Source organism: Neopelma chrysocephalum, unplaced genomic scaffold, assembly GCF_003984885.1.
Source record: "Neopelma chrysocephalum unplaced genomic scaffold, ASM398488v2 Primary Assembly neopelma1_84, whole genome shotgun sequence".
Taxonomy (NCBI): Eukaryota; Metazoa; Chordata; class Aves; order Passeriformes; family Pipridae; genus Neopelma; species Neopelma chrysocephalum.
The window spans coordinates 7,417,813-7,440,166 of NW_020897746.1; the positions used below are offsets into that span (position 1 = coordinate 7,417,813).

Genomic DNA, 22,354 nt, shown 5'->3' on the forward strand with positions numbered 1-22,354 from the left:
CCTCCCTCCGTGGGAGGGGGACAAACGCCGTGTCACCCCATCAGCACCACGGCTCGGCCTGGTGCTGACCCCGAGAGCAGCAAAGCTCTGCCGGAGCCCCCAGTGTGAGACATCGGGGGGGCTGTGAGTGCCGGGGAAGCCCGAGATGCTTCAGCCACTGTCTGGGAGTGTCAAACACATTTAGGCTTAAAAGGATGACGCTCAATCGTTTTGCATATTATTAGACCCGATTTTAATTGAAATGTGAGCACTAACCCCACCTTCAGACAGCGACCAGCAGCCAGGTTCCACCTGGGACTGATGAAACCAGCCAGGGGTAATTCCTTCTGACCGCGACTTTGGCCCAGCAGCCTCATTCCTCTCACCTGTGTTTCACTCCCTGTTTTCCCTCTCCACCTCTGCAGCCTTCAGCCAGAAACCACCTCTGGGAAAGGACACGTCCCCCTGCTCAGCCCTGGACCCTGTGCCCACGTCGCAGGGTGGACCCCAGGACTGAGGCTGTGAGGTCCCAGTGGCCCGGGAGGAGGTGGGATGGGATGTCCCAGCATGGCACGGGCAGGAGGGACAGCAACGCCCCTGCAGGGAAGGGAACTATTGCCCAGCCCAGGCTTTGCGGCCCCTCGGGACTCCTCCCCTGCCGTTTGCCCCCCTGCCCTGCCCGTCGGGATGTGGCTGGAGGAGTCAGCAGCCAGGGTTGCAAAATGGGTTTGCACAATGGGATTCCAAAGGCAAAGCCCCCCCGGGGCTGCAGCCACCTCGGCTCCAAACAAACAGCGGCGTCACCACGGGCAGAGCCAGGGGATGCTGCTGGGGACTGGAAGGTTAGGGAGGAAAAGTCCCCCCGTGGGTCAGCCCGGGCTCCTCCTTGTTCCCAGCACAGTTCCGTGGTGGAGGATCAGATCTGCTCCCCCAGAGCAGAAATGATGAAGAGAGAACTTTGGGGCTGGATGGAAGCAAATGTGTCCAGTGGGATGCCCAGCACACCCTGGCTGGGGTGCAGGGGATTGTCCAGGAGATGCTGCTGGGAGCTCTGTGGGAAGCAAATGCAGCACTGGAGATGGGCAAGAGATTCCATTAAAATACTAAAAAATAATAATTTTTTAAAAGCCCCAAAAGTAATTAAAAAACAGAATTAATTTAAAAAACCCAACCAGAAAAACCCAAACCAAAACAAACACCAGAAAACCCACCACCATCCAACAAAACCCCCCCACTCACAACAACAATAAAACAGACTAATAAGTAGAACAAAGTATGCTAAGAAGTCACTCTCCTGGGATGCTGTGTGTGCTGGCTTTGGCTGGGGTAGAATTCATTTTCCTGGTCGATGTCCCTCTCCTGAAACACGGGATTACAGCTCCTGCTTCCACCTCTCTCCCTCTGTACTGCCATTAATTTCTCATGTCCCTGTGTCACATCATGAGCTGGGAAAAGTGTCTGAAGTCGCTCTGGAACACCCTGCTGGCTCTGCCAAACCAGGTGGCCATGAAGCAACGTTGAAGGGCTTGAGTTTGTTTAAATCTAGGGGAGAAAAAAGCAAGGGAAAGAGGTGACAGCCTCCAGCTAGAGAAAAGCTGCCTGTAAGGGCTCCTCTCGGAGCAGCTGCAGACAGGACAAGGAGTAACAGGCTTCAAGTACAGCAAAGACAATACTGCTTGGGCAGCAGAAAAGAGTCAGGAGGGCAGAGGGTGAAGCATTGAAATAAACTGCCTGGGAGGATTGTGAAATCCCCATTGTTAGAGGCTTTTCAGGAGGAGCTTGTCAGGAATAACAGGCAGAGTCCCTCTTCCCTGCAGGCAGAGGAGGGGCTAAAAACGCCTCAGAGTCCCTCCAAGCTTTATTTTCACTCATTTAGCTCATTAACGTGCCCACCACCACCACCAGCTTCAAGACAAAGGCCATTCCCATTCAAACATGTAGATACATGAAGACACATATTAAAAAAAATCTGATCCATGTTCCCCTCCTAACCAAATCCTCAGCTTGCCAAGTGCATGGGTTTTCATTTGAGGAGCTGGTTGAGTTCCCACAGCAACAATGCTGAATCAATTTAGGAGCATTTATGATGCTCCTAAACCACTGCTCTTTGAAGCCAAAAGTACCACAGGTTCCCCAAGTTCAGTAGGTGTTGTGGGTTGGGTTTCAGAGTTTCAACATCCAAAATAACCAGAGCTCTCCATCCAAACATCCTGTGGTTTGCTCTGGATGTCCTGTCAGGGCCAAGGCTCGGTCTCTGGCTGACCCTGTCACAGAAGCCACGTCTGGTCACACCTCTGTGTCACCCGTGGAAGCCAATCCCACCCACCACATGTCAGGAGATGTCTGCTGGAGCTACACCCACTCACTCACTCACTCAACAGCTTTTCACCTGTGAGAAAATCTAAGGGAGATTTGCAAAGGCACCCAAAGGATTTGGGCACCCAAATCCACGCCAGCAGGGCTCGTGCTGCTAAGCAACAGGAGCCTGTGAGAGCACAGGAGCCTCATTAGTCAGTGATGTAACTTCTGTTATAAAACCCATGCTGGCCTCTCTGCCAGCCTTTTGCAAGAGGATTTTGGTTCCCCAGCTTATCCTTAGGAACCAGCCCCCTGGTTCTACAAAGGGAACAAATCTTGCTGCCCTCTCTGCTCACCACAGACAGGAGGAGGATGCCTGGGGTGGAACCAAACCAGCAGACAAGACCCCCAGCTCTGTAACAAAACATCACCCACAAAATGCTCCCCAGACAGGAATTAAAAAACTCTTTTTCCAAAAGAGCAGTGCTTTCCCTGGGGACTGGACCTGTGAGGCTGAAGTGCTCCATGTGTCCACACGTGGTACAGGTGCTCTGAGGGTGCTGCACCTCAGGCCTCTCTGCTGAATTCTCCAGACAGGCTGCAAAGCTCATCCAAACTCTGCTGCTTGTGCCACTTGGGCAGTGCTGGTCCTCCCAGCACTGCTTGGAACATCAAATTAAGAGCATCCCAACACTTCCAAATAGCCACTAGAGAACATCTCAGGTGTCTTATGACCATTCCCTTCCCAGCCTATGACAGTGCTTGGTGAATTTATCCCCAAAAATGATGAGTGAAGCACTTTCAAGCAGTAGAATGGCGACAAGCAGCTTCTGTTTGTCAGAGCCCAATGGTCCCTGGCACAAGCTGAGAAATCCAGGGAAGGCAGAAAGCACCCACACCCTGGAGGCAGCTCTGCCCTGCCATCCTGGCCACTCTTTTGTTGACTATTTTTAGCTTTAACCTCATGACACCTCTATTGATGGTGAAAGCAATCAGCAGCAGAGCCCAGCATCCTGAGTTCTTTTAAAAATAGCAAAGCACGGAGAAAAGATTTAGCCAAGCACATGATGTGAACATGACAGCCTTGGCCTCCAGGGACATCTCGTGGCTACACACACCAGACCCAAGTAAAGAATTGTGCAGAGGTCCTGACCAGGAGAGGCATTTAAGCAAAAAAAACCCAAACTCTATGAAAATCTTTAGCATCTTGCCTTTAACTTGCTCATTCCGGCCCCTGCAAGATTTTATGGAATCACAGAACATGCTGAGTTGGAAAGGACCCATAAGGATCATTGAGTCCAACTCCTGGCCCTGCACAGGACACCCCAAGGGTGACCCCATGTGCCTGAGAGCACTGTCCAAACCTGCTGTTCCAGGGAGCCTCCGAGTATCCCATTTTTACACCAGAATTTAACTGATAACAGCAAAGGCTGCAAAAACCATGTTCAGCCACTCAAGCCTCTTACTTACTTACCTACCTAGAACTGGGAGACAGTAACACAATTTCTCATCACAATCACAAGTAATCAAAAGGATGTGGGGAAGACAGAATTGGCAAAGCAGCCCTGCTTTTACACCTGCTTTTGGTACAGAAGGAAAAATGCCTTTTTGCTTTTTTTTTTGCTGTTGACTTAAAATCCCCAATGCAATTAAAAAATAAAATCACTTCATAGAATTATTTTTCTATTCACATGATACTGTGCTATAAAAGCACGACCTAAGAGTATCCAGTATTCCAAGTACCTGCAGCAGCCCAGACATCTTCTGGAAAGGTCCATCTGCAAAGCTGAAACGTGTGTTATCACTGCTTCATTTAGACTCGGCCTACTTGTTGCACTTCTAAAACCTAAAGGCACAGAAAATACAGAAGCAAGTGCTTTTAAAAACATTTGCCTCAGGAAGACAAAGAAATCACATCTCTGTACAGCAGCAAACATTACTGGGAAAAGCACTGTCTCTACTCCTGGGAGGAAAGAGCCTGGAGAGCTGTAGTTAGATGGAGGGGAAAAAAAGAAAAGACTAATTGATATGCTTGTTTTCCAGAAAGAAACATATTTTTTAGTTCAGCTTGTCTATATTTTATGCAATGATCCTCCTCTAGGGATGGAAGCAAAATTATGTATTTCAGTGTTCTAAGTTGAAAAAAAGAATCCCAATACATAATGGTATAAGAAAATTGATCCAGAACAGCAAAAGGGAAAGCAGCAAGTTCCAAATATTGACCAAATGGAGACAGAAATAGACTTTTTTCCATACCACAAATTAAATAATTTGGATTGCAGTCTTTCCTACTACCTTTAAAGCATTGACTGAGCAAGCATGAGGGTCATCAGCTTCAACTTGGGATCCCTTGTGCCTGGAGTGGCAACTGGGTCGATCCCTGACTTCCCTGGGTTAGTGCTGGAGGGGGAAAAGAATAACCACCAAGAATACAAGAGTTTCCAAATTGCACCAAATGTTTATTGTTAGTCTAGTACATTCAGTATCATATTGACCAGAATACAGTAATTCAAAATATTTTTGGCGAATTGAAATTTTTTAAAAACCATTTCAAACACTCCAAAAAGCAATGCCATGAAAAATTAACTTAAAATTAAAACATATTCAAGCAAATAGTTTCACTTTTGACTACAGAAAACCTTTACACGTGTTTTAGTGGTTTTAACAGTACTGCATTTCAACAAAATGTATGAACTCACAAAAAGTGGAAAATATTAAAATAGACACAATGTTAAAAAACTGAGGCATCCAGATGTGCAGAGACTGTTGCAGCAGGAATTACCTGCCCAGCTCTTCTCTTTGCTCTCTTTTGGGGCAGTTCATTATTCTTCTGTGGTGGTGCCACTTCTCTGATCACCTGCTAAACACCACACAGCGATTCTTCAATACCTTGAATTTAAAGTTTGTCCCTCTTGTAAATTCCCTATACAAATGCAAAAATTCTATAATCTGCTGCCCTCTGGCAAATCTAAGTGGAACGGGACCTTTAAAACATCCCTATCTTGCTACTTATTGTTTGCAGACAGGCAATATCCAGAACAAAATCTGAGAAAGGCAACACATTTTGGTTTTGTTTTTAAATACTGACATGAAAAACTGAGTAAATTAGAAAAAGGATAAAGTCAATCTTAATATAAGACATTCATTATATAGTGGGACAGGATACAATTATTGGGCAAACAGTATTACAATGACTCTTCTACACTGGTCATTACAGCACATGTTCTACAGTCATGACTCGCTACCACAGCTGGATTTCCTGTACAGACAGACAGCAACAAGGACCAGTTTTACTGTGTGAAGCCCCAGCATGACACCAGATCGAGTTCCTCAAGCTCTGCTCCCTGGAAGGCTGTGCTTGTGAAGAACCACGAGCTCTGGGTGGTCAGCAATGCCCTGAACCTGCTCTGACCAGGATTTCCCAGCAGAACCACCCCAACAAAAGCTGGTGGGTGGGACCAGGTTCTGTTGGTGGGTTTAAATCCCTCCGGAAATCCAAGCCTTGATGTTACAGCCCTGGAGAAATTACTGACCCTGGTTTGGACAGGGAGCATCAGCTGCCCCCCTCCCTTCACCCCAACCACTGCCAGGCTGGGCAGGACTGGGAACCTCGAGGAGACAATCACCTCAACTATTCCCTTTAAAGCACTTCATCAGAAATAAAACCAAGTTCAGGTCCGTTTCAGTGGTACTACAGACCAGCAGAATGCTGTCACGTTAGAACTCAGCAGAATCACATTTAGATTTTTGTTTCTAAAAGTGGTTATTACACAACACCTTTAACACAACCTTTGGAAGAGGTACAAGGTTTGCTTGTCAGGGACAGGTGTGGAATGTAACCATTTCTTGCAAGAGTTTGCAACATGAGTAGCTGCATAGATGACAGTTGTGTGTCTTCAGTTCAATAAATGTACTTTTAAAGTTTACAAAAAACACAAAAAAGTTTCTATAAAAGTTTCACATTATACCAAGATAATGAGTGGTAAAAGTAGATTAGTTGTCTGTGATTCATGTTTAAGAAATGACTAGTGGAAAGGTGATAGAAACCAATTTCAAATCAAGAGCGTTACGTCTGCACTATTGCACTGACTTCCCCATTTCAATCACTAATTTAGAAAAATTCACGTAGTTAAAAATTGTAAAATTAAACTAGGATACAAAATTTGTTTGTAAACATCAGGTAGCCAGTTCTGCTAACGTGGAATGGACTCTTGGTACTGCAGTACAGTATCTTGGTTATTTACAGCACTTGCCATGTGATGGGCAATGGCAGGACACAAACATCAGTTCACAGTAATCGTGTTCACAGAACTACCAAAGTCAGTGCAGTTTTGCTGTGCAATTTTTTTCCAATTTCCCCGAATTCCTTAAGTCAAATAATACTGTTACAGAGGCCAAGTGCAGATTATTTGTATACCTATAGATATCTATGTCTCATAAGTGACGAATTTTGTCTGCAGGACTTCTGTAAAGGTACTTCCAGATGGCATAGTAATGGACAGCAGCTGCTGTGGCCACGAAGACGTGCCAGATGGCGTGGGCAAAGGGGATCACTCCATCACTCTTGAAGAACACCACGCCCAGGCAGTAGATCAAACCTCCCCAGGCAACCTCCTGCAGCCCCTCCGTGTTGGTCTGTCAACAAACAGGGACAGGTCAGTGCGGGCTGGGAAGGGGACAAAGAGGTTTTCGTGTGTAAAATGCAGTGATTTCCCCTCCCTGAGCAAAGGAAGGTGGGTGTCACAGCTCAGAACATCTTGGACAAGGAGAAATGCAGTGTATTTATATCACACTTTGTGAAATACACATGAATATATTCATATACTGTGTCCCAACAGCGCTGTGGAAGTTGTAATGGCATAACTCAAGAACCAACACAGGTCTGATGGTTGGCTTCATGCTCATTAGCAGAGACAAAGCAAACCATGTTACTGTGTGCAAACTTGAGTTTAAAGCAACTCCTACTGGTTGGATGAAATGTTCAACAAGGTTTAGGTACAGCATTCAGTGGAGCAGTTAAGGCATTAGCTTGAGAAGATGTCAGATTTATATTATTTATATTTATTTTGTATTCAGCAGCAGAGAGGGTTAATCAACATTATTTAAAATGTGTAACTATAAATAAATGATAGTCAAGGTTTTGAAGTGGACAAGACCCAGTAGGATACTTTTCAGATGCATCAAGAAACCCAAGCTCTGTTTATCTCCCCAGTGCAGCCCAGATGCAACAAAATAAGGCAGCATTTCATTGAAAGGTAGATACAAAATATAACCAGCTGTATTTGGTTCTTCTGCAGAGAATATTTACAATTAAGGTGGACTAAAATAAACATTTTTTCCAAAAAAATAGAGCTGCACTGAACTTAATCTAGTTATAAAAGGCAAGTTTGTTTGTTTGTAATAGTCACATTCCTTACCATGGATGTCACTACCAGAGCAGGAGAAAATCCCATCGCTAAATAGAAAAAGAGTTCAACGATCTTATACCTAAAAAGGAAGGATTTGAGTCATTTAAGGAGGTACAAGAGGATGAACATTTCCTTCAACAGTAAAAAAAAGTTTTATGTTAGCATGGGTCCATTAAATTATTCACAAAGCTCTCCATGCAGGGAAATTACCAATGTTTTATGACAAAATTAAAACTAGTGTTTATCTGCATTGTACAGTTGCAGGCAATACCTCCTCTAAATACTGCCTAGATGCCTTCACTTGCATCAGGTACTAGTGAGAATAAAACATTGAAACAACTTAAATTTTCTTACTGGATGAGAACCTCAGTAGCTCACCTCCCAAACCAAAAAAAAAAGTCTGGTCTTGTTATCTGAGGATGATTTTCAGTTTGAAGTTAAATGCAAAGAATAATTCTTACTTTTCATGGTAGAGAAATACATAGAGGGTTCCCCCAGCAGCCATCAGCCAGATAAACCATCTCATGTGAGATGCCAGAGGTCCCAGCTCACGGAGGTTTAACCTGGAGGCACAAAGGTTTCAAGAGACAAGTGATGAATGAACAGACCACACTGACACACTGGCAGTGGGGCTTGACAAAAGTAAATAAATATTCAGGGCTTTAACTTCAGCTTGATGGGGGAGCAGGCACTGGGACATCCCACCCACAGAGAGGCAGAAGGTGTTTGCATTGATGGGAGGGAGGCACGAACTGGGGTAGGTGGAATATAAATAAACTACTTTCTAATGTTTTCTAACATTACTTTCTGTTCAGCAAGTCCCAGGAGGTTACATTTCATTGCCTGTCACAGCACAGAATGTGGGCAGTTGCACCTGAGAAGGTACCTGTAGATTTTGGAAGGCAGTTCCTTACCATGGTGCGTATGAGGCTGCGATGAAGACGTAGATCATCATCCTGTCACACATGTGGAAGCAATGCTCCATTGTCCTGGCAGAGAGAGAGCAAGTCACCAGGGCAGATTTTGCAAAGGTTTTTGTATCATCTCATTCTCCTGATGCACTTTGGAATTACTTTGGGAGAAATCCCATCAGCTCCACAACCTCTTAAAGCCATGTGGAAGGAGCGAGACATGTAAGAGCTGAGCACTCCTCCATTCCTCTTCCCTTCTCCCTGGCAGGGAGGCAGAGCTGTCACATCAACTCTGCCTGATCCAGAAACTATTTAGTGACTACTGGCTAGATCCAATTTACAGCCCAGAATTACACAGGGGTCATAATGGGACCAAAAAACCAAAATAAAATAAAAAAAAAATAATAAATCACATGTCAGTTTTGCTGCCTTGCTCCCAGAGAGGCTTTCTGCTGGTTAGCTGGCTATTGTGTTATAATTCTCTTGGCAAACTCTGTGTTCCTCAAAGCACTTGAGCATGCCATAGTCCCACACAGTGTTCTCATTTCTGCACTGGGGTATTATCCATCATCCACTTAGATTATGTTTTTCCCATTCTGCTTCTGGATTAAGAGCCACTAGGGCCTACAAAAACACATGTTTTCTTTGTGAAAAAGCAGCAGACACCAAAGCTTTTTTGTACATGAGCTTGGCTCACTGTTTCTTCCGACAGAATCAAGGGTGGTTTTTGTCATGATTCAGTAAAAAGCACCACTCCAGCCTTCAGTAAAACCGGCTCTGACTGAGAGACACAATGGAAAAACATCACAGAACAAAGTGAAACGTCTTCTCCCGATACCTTAAGTGACTCTTTTTCCAAGACACGATGTGAAACACCGTGGAGACGATGAAGAGGGCGCAGAGCCCCACCCCGTACATCCACGCCGTGATCTTCTCCCAGCGATCGTCAGAGAGCCGGTGCAGGAGGGCACTGCCCACAATCGCGGGGACAATGAGGAACTGGCAAAACAAAGGGACACTGTTAAGCCTTCCCCACAGTACCACCCACAGAGCAGCACCAGCAGGCAGGGAGAGCTGCAGCGAGGCCATATGGCCTGTCCCCACCCAGAGAAAGTTTGTCATTGAGTTTTAAGACACACCAGCATCTCGGACAACGGCTCAGGCAACAGTTGTAGCTGTTTGTGCTAAATCTCTCCCCCCATGGTAGCAGGGAAGGTTACCAGCTCCTCCAGCCACCACACAAAATCAGACAAAAAACATTGCCAAGTCTTAGCAGTGGTTTTATTTTCACATTCTGCTTTGTTTCTTTAAAACCATGTCGAGATTACTCCAGATTGGATTCAAGCCACCTCTAGTGCATAGAGGCAGAGCACAGGACAAACCAAAATAAACTTGAATCCCAAATGAAAAGAACAAAGCATTCAGCAGTGTGCAGTTGAGAGAATTAAGCAATAGTTTTGGAGAACCTGGGTTTTAGATATCATAAATAAATTAGCTGCAAACTTCTCTCATGTGCAGATTCTTAATGCACAAAGATGTTCTTTTAATGCAGTGTATCCAAGTCTGTTTTCCTTCCCACCTCCCTCTCGAGCATTTTTAATTCACATCTTCCCAAACAAGCATCATGATGGAACTAGAATTAGCATGTTTGCATGAAGCATCCAAGAAATGGGATGCAGGCTTCATATACATTTAAAACTACCCTCCTTTCCAGAATAAAATACATGATGCACCTTTGTATCCTTCAGAAAAAAAGGAAAAGGGGGGGGAGGAGGAAATAACCCAAATTTAAAAAAAAACAAACAACAAACAAACCATGTCCAACAAGTATTTAAAGAAGAGAAGCAACTGGCTCAAATATTTCTACCCCTCTGCTTCCACTATCAAGACACATCCTTGTCAGCCTCCTAGTTTAAAACCCTTCCAGGCCCTGCAGTGTGTCTTAAGATGCTAATTGGTTCACTTGAATTGCAAATAAGCTTCTTAGGTTAAATTCTTCATAATTTAACCCAAGTCTCATATGCTAAACAATAAAGCCAGGAACAAGCAATGTTTAAACAAATCTGGCCACTTTGCATTACAGGTTTGATAGCTCAGAGAACTCAGAGAGCAAAGTTCTGGTCTGGCCTGCACTGTCTGTCCTTTATCTACTGACAGACCACGAGACATCGAGGCTCTGATCAGTGCAGAGGATGCAGAGCAAAGCAAATGGATCTAATAAGCAACAGGTTGATCCAGAGAGTTAACAACACAAGAGAAGTACCTTTTCCTTCTGGCTTTCAAGTACATCAGCTGTAGCTTCATTACTATTGTATTTTCCCATGTTTTGCAAAATGTAGTACATTTACACCGAAGCTGCAGAGCCACGGAAATGAAAAGTATGGCATTGCTTTATCCACAGCACTGGGACCAGAGGTGAAAACACTTCCTGAGCTCTGTAATGAGACTCTGGAAGCTGACTTTGTGCACTTTCAGGCCAAACATAGTCTGCCACTCTGGCTCCTCATTTATCACAAACCCTAAGTTTCCATACACATATCCCAGACATCTCCAAATTCAGGGAAGGTTGAAGGAGATCAGTCACTCCTGTTTTCCACATATGACACAAATTTAAAGTGTGGCTGAAGGCCTTGAGGCAGCCAGGAACGGATGAGATGTGACAGTTGCTTCAGTTGGGTTCTGCATGACACAGGAGGATGCTCAGCCCCAGAAATAGTGTTGTAGCCGTGTTCCTTTAAGCTGTGCAGTCCCACTGGATCCACATTTATCAGTTTCCTTCCCAATTTATACTGCAAATTTCAGTTTTGACTAAACTTGAGAGACAACTAAAAGGTTTCAGGGACATTATGTACCCACAAGTACAAGGCAAAATAGGAAATCCCTACTAATTCCCTACTAACAGCCGAGGCATGAGCTGCTCAGAGACTCTGCTTGAGACCATTTCAGAGGAAGGAAACCCTCTTTGGAAACAAGATTTAGATACTACACAGAATAACTTGCCTTTCTTACACAGATACCCCAGCTTTTTACTGATATGCTCAAATAAATATTTCACAAGTTAAGCTTTGATGTGTGATGCTCAAATAGGTCATAACAAAGTTCAGTGTCACTCAGCTTTTCCCAATAATTATTTTATCTAAAATAATAGGGTTAAAACAAATAAGCAATTTTCTTATCACTTCCTTCTCTGCACCTTCAGAATGAAGAGTACAAATGAGCACATGAATGAAGACCTGACTTAGTCCCTTTTCTGCCTTGTCCTGGCTCTGCAGAACAATTCCCCTTCTCCCAGGGAACAGCTCTATACCCCAGGAGAAGGACTGACTGTTTTATTTTAAGTATTCTATTTGGAAACACTTTCCCCTCTGTGCCTGATAGGCACCATGGGAACAGTCAGACTAAACAAGAGATGTTTTATTACTCTGTTTTTTGGACCAAAAATAGCTAGATTAAATACAAAATCCAGAAATGATACCCTGCTGTTCCAGCCAACTGGATAAAAGTCCTTTAGATAGCAATGCCATGACAGATAACATATGGTACAATGGGCTCCATCCATCTCACAAAAGAAACACAAAACTTCAATTTGACAAAACAAGGCAGATTTTCCCATGTTCATTTGAAAAGTCTCCAGCACAAGAACTACATTTTAATCTCCAGCCTTCAGAAGGGAGAAGCAATTATCAGTCCTTTAAAAGGAGGGATATTTACCAAAAAAAGTAGCCAGAGAATCAGATCTAAGGGAATGAGTGTGATTGTGCCATGTCATTTTAGGGTGATGACACAGCATTTCTAAGTTTTTTCCCCAGGAAAAAAACAGCTACAAGTCACAAAACCTTTGCTTATTTTCATCAAGGAGTGCAACTCTTCCAAATGATTATCATCAAACCAGGTAACTTAATGTACTGAGAACAAACCCAGAACTGTGATACTCCAATTTACTAATTTTAGCACCTTGATTAATCCTGGCTACATCACAAGTGGGACTGGAAGAGAGAGGTGCAGAACAAAAGAGAAGGCAACAGTTTCCTAAGTTTTCTAGACAAAGGCCAGAACAAAATGAGAGCATGAAAGTAAAAACCCCTTTGAAATAAGGAGGAAGACAAAGGAAAAAAATATTTTTATTTACAGCTATAGGCAGGAATCTTTAAGAAGAGACTTGGGCACAACCCCCCCACATGTTACGTATTTTGGGAAACCAACTACCACAAACTGTCAGGATGAGCAAAAAGCACAAAGAAAGAGGCTGAAACAGTAACCTGTGAACCTGAGCAGACCCACTTCAGGGAAATTACACTCTCTGGTTACCAACTTACAGCAAAGTATCTTCCCTCTGTCTGGGATTCTGCTCAGGATTCTGCTACATTGGCCAGTGTTTTATCTGTGCTCTTTATTTCTGTACACAATTTCTCCCACAGTGAGGTTTAAAAATCTGCTGGAAATTTTGCTTTTGCACGTAACATTCATGGCAAATTAAGTTATTTTCTGTGCATTGAGGGCATAAAGATGGTCCATACTCTTCCTCTTGGGAAAGGAAGACAACAGAAAGATCCACAAAGCTGCCAAAAATCAGGTGTGACATGTAGAGGGAGCCATGAAGGGCTGTGTCCATGTCCAGCTGCCTGGTCCAGGAGTGCTCTCCAGAAGTCAAGTACCATCTCTCCCTACTCATCAATTCCCCTCAAATAAGGAGACCAGTGCCATGGAGTGGGAAGCTCAGGGGCAACTTGTGCTGTGCCACACAGTGCAGAGAAACTCTTCCTACAGTCGGGTGCAATGGAGGCATTTTCATCACAGGAGCCCTTCTCAGATTTTGATGAGCCCTTCTCCCGTGCTCACATGTCCTGCTAAATGCTCCAAGACTCATTTTTTAAATATTTACATTACTCCTATTTTTCCAAGTGCTGCACAAACCCAGCCTGGAATAGAGGCCACGGCTTAATTTAAGAATAGTTCCTCCTTTTAAGGCAGCTGGAAGAAACTTTTCAAGCAGTATTAAAGCCATGTCTAAATTCTGAGGTTTTAACACAACAGGGCACATCTTTTGTCTGATAAACCTTATGTACACTAGAAAGTTTCATGATGAAAGAGCCATCCCTCCCCTCAGACTTAGCTTACCTTACAACTCCAATTCTTACAACCCCTGCTTCTCTCCTGCACTGCTTCCTTCCTGTTCTTCTAAACACAGAGAACAGCCTTTTCTGTCTCTGTTTTCAACTACTGAGCTGCCCTTCCTGTCTCCTACTGTCTGAAGGCAAGGCAGTGCTTCATTTAAAGCTAAAAAAAAAAAAAGATCAAGGCATTTTAAATGGCCTTACTAGCTGGAAATTTGAAGATGCCTTACTCTGCCACACAAAGTTACCTTTTAAGCATTGTAGCAAAAAAGCTTTGCCTGGGATTCTGTACCCTCATTTATCATTGGGGATTTTTTTTATTAAGCAACTGCCTAAACTGACTCCTGTGTAATTTTAAGTCAAAAACCAGATGGGATACCTGCTGAGGAGTACAGCCCCACTCATAAATTACAAGTGGACTGCTTCCTGAATTATGAATATATCTCTTTATTCCAAATCTTTATGGAGAGCCATTGCTAAATTCTGTTTAGAATTAGCAACGTCTAATTGAAAACTCACACTATAACCCAGTGGCAAAGACTCACCCATTTGACCATCTAACATTTAGTAACAGTCTGTGACACAGAGAAGCTTTTTCTGTATAATCCACTGTTTTCCCAGCTTAGATTCCATTTTAAGCCTTTATTATTGATCAAAAGTTAGTTATTGCACCCATCTTTATTTTAACAGTTCATGGTAGGTTTTAGCACATAGTTTGACTGTTCAGGAGGTAAACAGACAGCACAGACTGCAGCATTCCAAAAAATACTGATGCATCTTGGCTGTAACCTCCTGCTAACAGGCAGAAATAAGACATGCCTGTTTTTCAACTAGGTGAAAGCTAAAACTGCTAAGGAGCACAGCAACCTCTGCCAGATATTTTGAAATCTAACTTTTTTGGCCCGAGCAAACAAGATTTGCACAAGGATTATGAGATAATCTACATATTTGTGCTAACTAACAGAATGTTGCTTCATTCCCTAGGCAAGTAAGCATATATTTACATAATGCTGTACATGAGACCCTTGGCTTAGGAACACAGAGGCTTCAGTTAATTTTTCTATGTGTAAAAACCAAGTGATTCTGTTTTTACCAGCACCATGGAGCTGTATGTTGGTTATTCATACAATATTCACAAAGGATCCTTAAGAACAGAGCTCTTTCTAGAGCTAAAGAATCCTGGGCACTACCTTGAGCTCTGCAGCTCACTCAGACACTCTGGAGATAAGGGACTGAGGACAAAGTCAAACATACTTCAAATGTTTGGAGTTAAACAAGGGATTGAGGAGAAGCACAAGCTGCTTTTATAAAAGGGCAAATGCTATCTCGAAAAACAAACAAACACATTTTTAAGTCCTTTTCAAAGTGCCAGACAGCAAATTAAACTTCCTAATTACTAAAAGAAAAAAAAAAGCCAGCAAAGGGGACTGCTTTCCTTATTCTGTATGTCTATATTGTATATTCAAATCTAGAATGAGTCTTTACATTATGAAAATAAGGACAGAGTGGGAGTTTTCACAAGGCTGTCAGCACTATTGGTGCCTCTTTGCAAAACAGCAGATTTCTGGAAGAATCGATTCACAGATATCAAGTATCAGAACTGAGCCAGTCCAAGCTTTTCTAGCTCATACCCACATGAGTCTGATGAAGCCTTTACTTGAACATGGATAAAGCTTTCTTGCACTTGCAGTACACAGTTACACTATATTATGTCAGCACAGAACTGAAAAATCCACCTTGCAGGGTTAACTATTATTGGTCTGTATTCCCTTTGTCATAGGCATCCTTTGACTGGGATAGAGGAAAAATGTCTAGTTAAAGACTTATAACTTTGCTAAAAAGTAACCTCATGAAGCATCTGGAGCTCCTAGAGATTCAGAACAGGCGCCAGCCATCACCAAACATCTAATTTTCTGGACTGCCAGAGGTAAAGCTTATACACACAAAACCAGTGAGGTCGTAAATACGAATACACTCGGGCAAAGGTGAGCATTTAGCAATCCAAACCCACAAAAATTTACTGAAACATCTGGGTTTTTTTTAAAAAAAAAAAAGAAAGAGAAAAAGAGAAAAAAAAAAGCAGTGTACTTACTGCATGTGTGTAACAGTTAGCAGCATGCTCATAGCAAGTGGGTTTGTAGCGGCTGTTGGCTGGAGCTGGGTGGTTCATGAACCTGTTGAATAATTAAGAAGTACTTTTAGGCAAGTTAATAAACCATCTCTTGGAGTGTCATGAAGGAATATCTCCAATCTAGCAGCGTTAAGAATTATAAGTACAGACATGTTCAGAGTAACTGCTATTTAACCTGAGTTCTCCCAGGTCCTCCCTACCAGCAGCACACGTTAAAGCAATTTCTGTGCCTGCCTGTCGCAGTGCTTGGTTATCTTCCATCAAGGCTTCCCATATATCAAGACTCCTTCTTTTCTGACAGCTTGGTCAGATGAAGAATGAACTATTTCCTATTTAAATTAGATAATATGGACTTGAATTACTCTTGAAATCTGGACTTCATAGCTGCCAAGGGTTACTCTTCTTTTAAGAAGTTCTTGAAACTACAGCAATATTCCAGTTCTTCAACACCTTGGAATAAACCAACGTGAACACTGACTTTTTGATTCCTATAGCAAGTGATATTTGTGTTTGGAGTATTGGATGGCTCATTTTTTCTTTAAGGCCAATCCTATCTTGTGTCTGTAACTAAGATTCAAGATACACAGGGATGAAAGGAGACTCTCACGGTCAACTCTGAAGAGGAAAAATTTCAAGAGGTTTACCATAGACATTCCACCTTTTTCTCCAGGAATTTTCAAACATTACCTAACAAACAAACAATCACACCAAACACAGTCTGTGCAAGCCAAACAGAATATGATGAAACTTGAGAAAGCTTTGGAAGAACTTGCCAATGCAAACGTTTCATTTCACGGTAGTAAAATACCCAAACGCTTGAGTTGTTTCTGTGAAACTACACAATTTAGATCTGTGCAGAAACACCTGTAAAAGACAGCACACTTCTATATGCAAGCAGTTAAATCAGAGCTATAAACTGCTCCAGCTCCAGTACTGTGTGTTATCCCAGCACAGCTGACTGTCCCATGAAAGGGATTCTCCTTCACTAATAATTCCTGTTTACTCCAGGAATGGTTTATTATAAAACCATGCACTGACAATTAGTCACATACCCAACAAACCAGGAACAGCTTCACAACAAATACAGAATATGTCTGTATGTTCACAACTGAGAGCAGCTTTTTTAGCAAGATTTATATAAAAAGATTGTTAGACAAATGTTGGTCCTTCCCCATGTCCCTCCTGGTTTAAGTCAAAACGAGTCCTATTCTTATGACATCCATAAAGTATTGGTTGACCTCAACCTAGGGAAAAACAAACAACCAACCAAAAAAATCCAACCCAAATCTTACAGCTTGAGTAAGCAGTTCCAAATCTGTGGGATATTTCATTTGGTTTTCTCGGTTGATTTATTAAGTGATTTGTGAACCATTTTTTTCTAAGCTCCTCTATGAAAATGTAGCAGCAATGATAAAACAAAAGTGTCGTGATCTCTCCCCAAATTGTGGCAACTTCAAGAAACAGTTTCAGTTGTTACTAATACAAAGGATAAGACAAATGTGAATTTAATTCACAGACACTGAGTATAAATGGTTGTTAGCAAATTAATAACTGCACAGGAGTTAATATATGGTTTAAAAATGGCAATTCCTTTGTCAGTGACAAGTAGCACCTTGCTCTCCTCTCCAAGAGGACAATGAACCATCATCATATTCACAGACTCACAAAACATTTGCTGCCCAGTGCTTACAGGTCCTCAACAGCTGCTGAAGACCATCTCTGCATCCTCTAAAGTTGGAACATTCAGTTCACTCAGTTCTGCTTCCAAGTTAGGAAAACATTTAAAAATAAAAGCATCTGTTGGCTCAGCGAGTGACCAGGCTCAGACTGCCCTTGCTTGACTCCATAAATTCAAAGTCATGGGAAACTTTTCGCTGATCACATCTAGAATATTATTGCATTTCTCTGTGATGGTACTCAGAAGTTTCACAAGAAGTAAAAAATAAAAAAAGAAAAAGAAACCCAAAGCTGAAATACCAAAAGGAATAAGCTTATACTCAGTAGTAGTTTTATAACTCCCACTGTTCCAAATTTCCATGTAAGATATTATTATCATATAAAACTCTATAAATAATTGAAGATAGCCTGCTAATGGGATGTTCTATTATCCAGCAGAGGACTACTTGTAATTCTTTTTCCTTTTATTTAGTAGAAAATATACTGCATCTTTCTAAAGCAGCCACAACAGAGCTCGGGGTAATGTTAGATTTTAGACAGAATTATGAACGAACACTTCAGAAATTAGAACCCCTTGCTCTCAGTAATTTGAAGACAGTTATTAGCAGTAGAATAGAACATAAAAACAGTAACAAAGCCATCCTTGCTCTGTTATCTACACAAAGGGTTGGGTTTTTTTCCCCTTTGTGGCAGCACAGGAACAATGCAAATATCCATTCACGTGTGGTAATTTCAGGCTGGCAAAACAGACAAGCACCAGATTTTAGAGAACTTGGCACTTACAAAACATTTCAAACATTTCTTCTTATTTTACATACAGTAACAACAAAAATGGTCAGGAACACGGCTGTTGAAAGATTTACTGGACATCCTCGACGTGCAAAACTCGCTCTTTCTCCACCAGAGAGGGTTCCAGCAGAACCCCAACGCCAGCAACAATTCACCCATCCCCTTCAGCCACAGGTTTACACCAATAACACACCACCACTGGTGTGTTTTGGCAGGAGGGGCAGGGTTCAGCTTTACCTCTGCCTTAAAAAACGGGTCTCACAACACCCCAGTAGCACCTTTGCTGAGACGTTCCTGCACCTCTCCCTCCTGAAAGGTACCGACTGCAACAGGCTGCAAGACCCAGGCATCAAACACGAGCACATTTGCTCAGGTCACTACTCACAGGCAATGCTCTTAGCAGAGCAAAGTTTCAGTTCTTTCCCCCTTCCTTTTGATAATTAATTATTTATAAACGTTATCAGGAACAACTTCAGAGGGAGGATCACTCTGGATTGCACAGGGCAATAATTCCAGCTTCTCTTGCGTTTCTCTCATTTCCAGCTTGACAGTTCAGGCTTAATGTCTTGAGAAACAGACCTGAAGTTTGAAAATAGCTGCTCTGTGATATTACTGAAGTACACATCCAAACCGGGAGAAATTATTTTGACACATACTGTTGAAGTCAGCCATGTACTCCTGTAGTTATAAGTATGTATGACATGGCAACATGAAGGCAGAACAATGTGGTTACAGACTTATTCACATTCTAGAGGCAGAAACTGCTCTATTCTTTCTTAGAGATAAATAAATAAATAAACCCCACTCCACCAACAACAGATGCTTCTTGTTTTCTGCCACATGAATACTGAAACACAGGGACATTGTTCTTCCTCCTGTCTACAGGTCACGTTTGCCTCTTCTGGAAAAGATCATTGTGGGAATTATAATCTCACCTTCCTAAAAGTGGAAGCTCAATTTACAGCATTCAGATGCTGTTTACTCCCAAACAAAGGCTCTCTATAACACACCCATTAAGGTTATTATCAAATGCAGGACAGTCTGATAAAGTCCCACTGAACTGGACTATAATTTACAGAAAATGTTTCTAAGTGAAGCCTTTTGATTTTCTAGCAAATCTCTGATGCATTCTTTAATTGCAGGGCTCCAGTGAAACCGGAGTCATTTAATGAGGGGATATTGCAGCACATCTCACAAGAAAACACAAATACTTCTCCATTTCAGATACTGACAATCCAAGATCTCCAAGATAAAATATTAATGCCTTCAATACCAGAATATGAAATTACTGAAATTAAGAGACTAAGAACTGCTTGCACCCAGCCAGGAGAGCAGGATGCTTTCACTCTGAGCTGAGCTATGAGTTCCTTTTCACAATTTAAATGCATTCTCAATGCTCAACATCTGCTTGGGGACAAGGAAGTCCAAGCTTCACAATTCCACAGCACGCAAACAACCTTCTTTGATGAGCACATTCCCAATATAAGTGGAAAAGGGGTATTGAGAAAGACATAGGACAATTTAAAACAAGAGGGAAGAAACTCAGACCCCTCCCTTTACACTGCTTGAGCTCTGATCTTGAAATACTTTGAATATTTGAAATGCTAAACACAGGGACTGATCCATTCTTTGTGAGAGACCCCAATCTCAAGCTCCCATTGATTCCCAAGGAGCAGATGCTGCCTGTTTCACAGCGATTCCAGAATTAGGAGAGGACAGTATTTGGGAGACAAAGCAGGAGGAAAATCTGAGGGTTCTTAATGCTTTGTCTTTGCATGCAAATCCAGCTTAGAAAAATAAATTACAAAATCCCAAATCTATTGCACGTCTCTGTACGGCACTTGTCTGGCAGCACAGCAAGATTAGACCCCAGACTGCAGAAGGGAAATCAAATCTCGCCTTATTCATGATTCCCATCTGCTGAATGAATTATTCTTTTAAGCATGAAGCAAAATGTCAGGAAAAACAGCAAGCACTGATAACGGCCTTGAAGATCTGGATTTTTTTTTAGTCCTTTCAGGAAGTATATTTCCTTTATTCAGCTCAAAAGACCTCATACTTCCTTTTATCAACATAAAAGCACATTACCCCTTTCTGTGTCTTTCTTTCTTTGTGCTTTCCAGCAGCAGAAGCCATTTAGACCCAATAAACCACAAATAACAGCATATGAGAAACTCCAACAAGGTGGGCATAACTCCACAAAACCAGCATTAGCACACATTAAATGGAGTTCAAAATTGCTTCAGTATCTAAATATATGCTTCAGTATCTAGTATGTTATCTAGGCTCTTTGTTTTCAAGAGGAAAAACAAAAAAAAAAATCACCAGCAGGTCAAAACAGATCAGCACTACATTTTCATGATGAACATTTAGGTAAGATTTTGAAGAGAATCTAAAAGGTTCATAAAAAGCTTGCCAAATTGGCTGATATTTCCTCTTTACAAATTCATTCAGTTAAAAATAGAGCCATATTCCTCTTCACTAGGCGCCTTCCTTCCTGCATTTGACAGTATCTAGTTGTGGTTTGTAACTGTTCACATAATCTTTACTATCACTGAACATCTGAGGCACAGAAATAATTCAGATCAGTACAGAAGCAGTTCCCTTATTTGGAAATATCAGTGAAATCACACGCTGTGCAAAGGTTCATGTACTTACAGCACGATACTAAAGATGAAAGGAAATCTGCAATACTCTGAGAATCCATAAACAACTCTGGTACCATGCATAGATTAGGTCACGGAAAAAAGTGCCTGTGCATCCCACTGACCTCCCCAAAGGTCCTCAACCTTCTGGCAAGTACGAAAGGCAACATTTCAAGTGAAGAGGGGGCAGCAAAAAGTCACCCCTGGGTGCTGCAGCACATCTGAGCTCAGGGGCAAGGCACCAGCCAGTCTAACAGCCGAGGTGTGGGCTAGCACAGAAAAACCACATCCGACTGCATTTGCATTTTTCTCTCTCGGTTCTCTTTCAATTTTATTTCCCTTTTAGTACTTAGGTTTTAGTTTCTTGAGCAAGTTGGTGAAAGGAGAGCAGGGCAGCCCTGTGGTGGGTACCTGCTGAGGAAAGGCACCACAGAAACCGCCCTTGCCCCAGAGATGGACTGTCCATCAATAGTTATCAGCCTTGCATCTCAACTTTGGGTAAAGAAGAACCTAAAGCCCACAGATGTACATGTTTATCTAGAAACTGTGTCCACAGCTACCCAATCAACCCTGCCATGAACACAAGCAGCATCTTTTTAAGCTGAAAAAGGGCTGATTTTTAAGCTGAAAGCGCATAGATTTAGATGAGGCATCAGGAAGAAATTCTTCCCTGTGAGAGTGGGGAGGCCCTGGCACAGGTTGCCCAGAGAAGCTGTGGCTGTCCCATCCCTGGAAGTGTCCAAGGCCAGGTCGGACGGGGCTTGGAGAAACCTGGGCTAGTGGAAGGTGTCCCTGCCCGTGGCAGGGGGATGGAAGGCAGAACGAGATGAGCTTTAAGGCTGAGCTTTAAGGTCTTTCCAAGCCAAACCATTCCAGATTCTATGATTCTATAACCAATCCGCCCGGAGAGGCAGCTGGACGAGGATCTCCAGCGCTCTGCGGGTGCCGGACCCAGCCCGGCCCGGGAGCCACAGGTCGGGCCCCGCGCGGTCCGACCCACGGCCGGATGCGCGACCCTTCACCCGCTTAACGGGGGCAGCAAATAAACAAATAAAGAAACAAACCCCACGCAGACCCCCCATACACACACACACATCCCCATCCCCTCGCACCGCTCGGGACGGCCCTGCCCTGCCCTCCCCGCCCGCCACCAGCGATGCCGCGGCAATCTCGGCTCCCCCACCCATCCCTCGGGGAGAGCACGGGGAGAAAGGGGGAGCCCCGCCGGGGGACGGCGGGGCGAGCTCACCTCCGGAACCGCTCCCGGAGCCGCCGCATGGGTCCGGGTCGGGGGGTCGGGCCGGGGGGCTGCGGGCGGCTCCGGGGGCGGCTCGGGCCGGGCTCCGGGCCCGCATTGGCGAGCGAGCGGCCGCGGCGCGCAGGACGGCGGGCGCCGGGCGGG

At 43.2% G+C, this 22,354-nt stretch overlaps 1 protein-coding gene across 3 annotated transcripts in view; it reads right to left on the reverse strand.

Moving 5' to 3' along the window:
- Positions 1-4,715: 4,715 nt before the first annotated feature.
- Positions 4,716-22,354, reverse strand: part of MMD (monocyte to macrophage differentiation associated) — a 41,676-nt gene continuing 24,037 nt past the window's right edge. Inside the window, exons 1-7 of one of the 3 annotated variants that reach the window (XM_027691529.1) lie at positions 22,202-22,335; positions 15,803-15,884; positions 9,435-9,595; positions 8,600-8,674; positions 8,147-8,248; positions 7,695-7,764; positions 4,716-6,912 (exon numbers count right to left, since the gene is read on the reverse strand). In XM_027691529.1, the coding sequence (XP_027547330.1) occupies positions 6,712-6,912; positions 7,695-7,764; positions 8,147-8,248; positions 8,600-8,674; positions 9,435-9,595; positions 15,803-15,884; positions 22,202-22,230 (720 nt within the window). In that variant the 5' untranslated portion in view covers positions 22,231-22,335 and the 3' untranslated portion in view covers positions 4,716-6,711. Of the gene's footprint in view, positions 6,913-7,694; positions 7,765-8,146; positions 8,249-8,599; positions 8,675-9,434; positions 9,596-15,802; positions 15,885-20,965; positions 21,052-22,201; positions 22,336-22,354 lie in introns of those variants that run through there. The other 2 variants (XM_027691527.1, XM_027691528.1) reach the window with 2 other exon arrangements.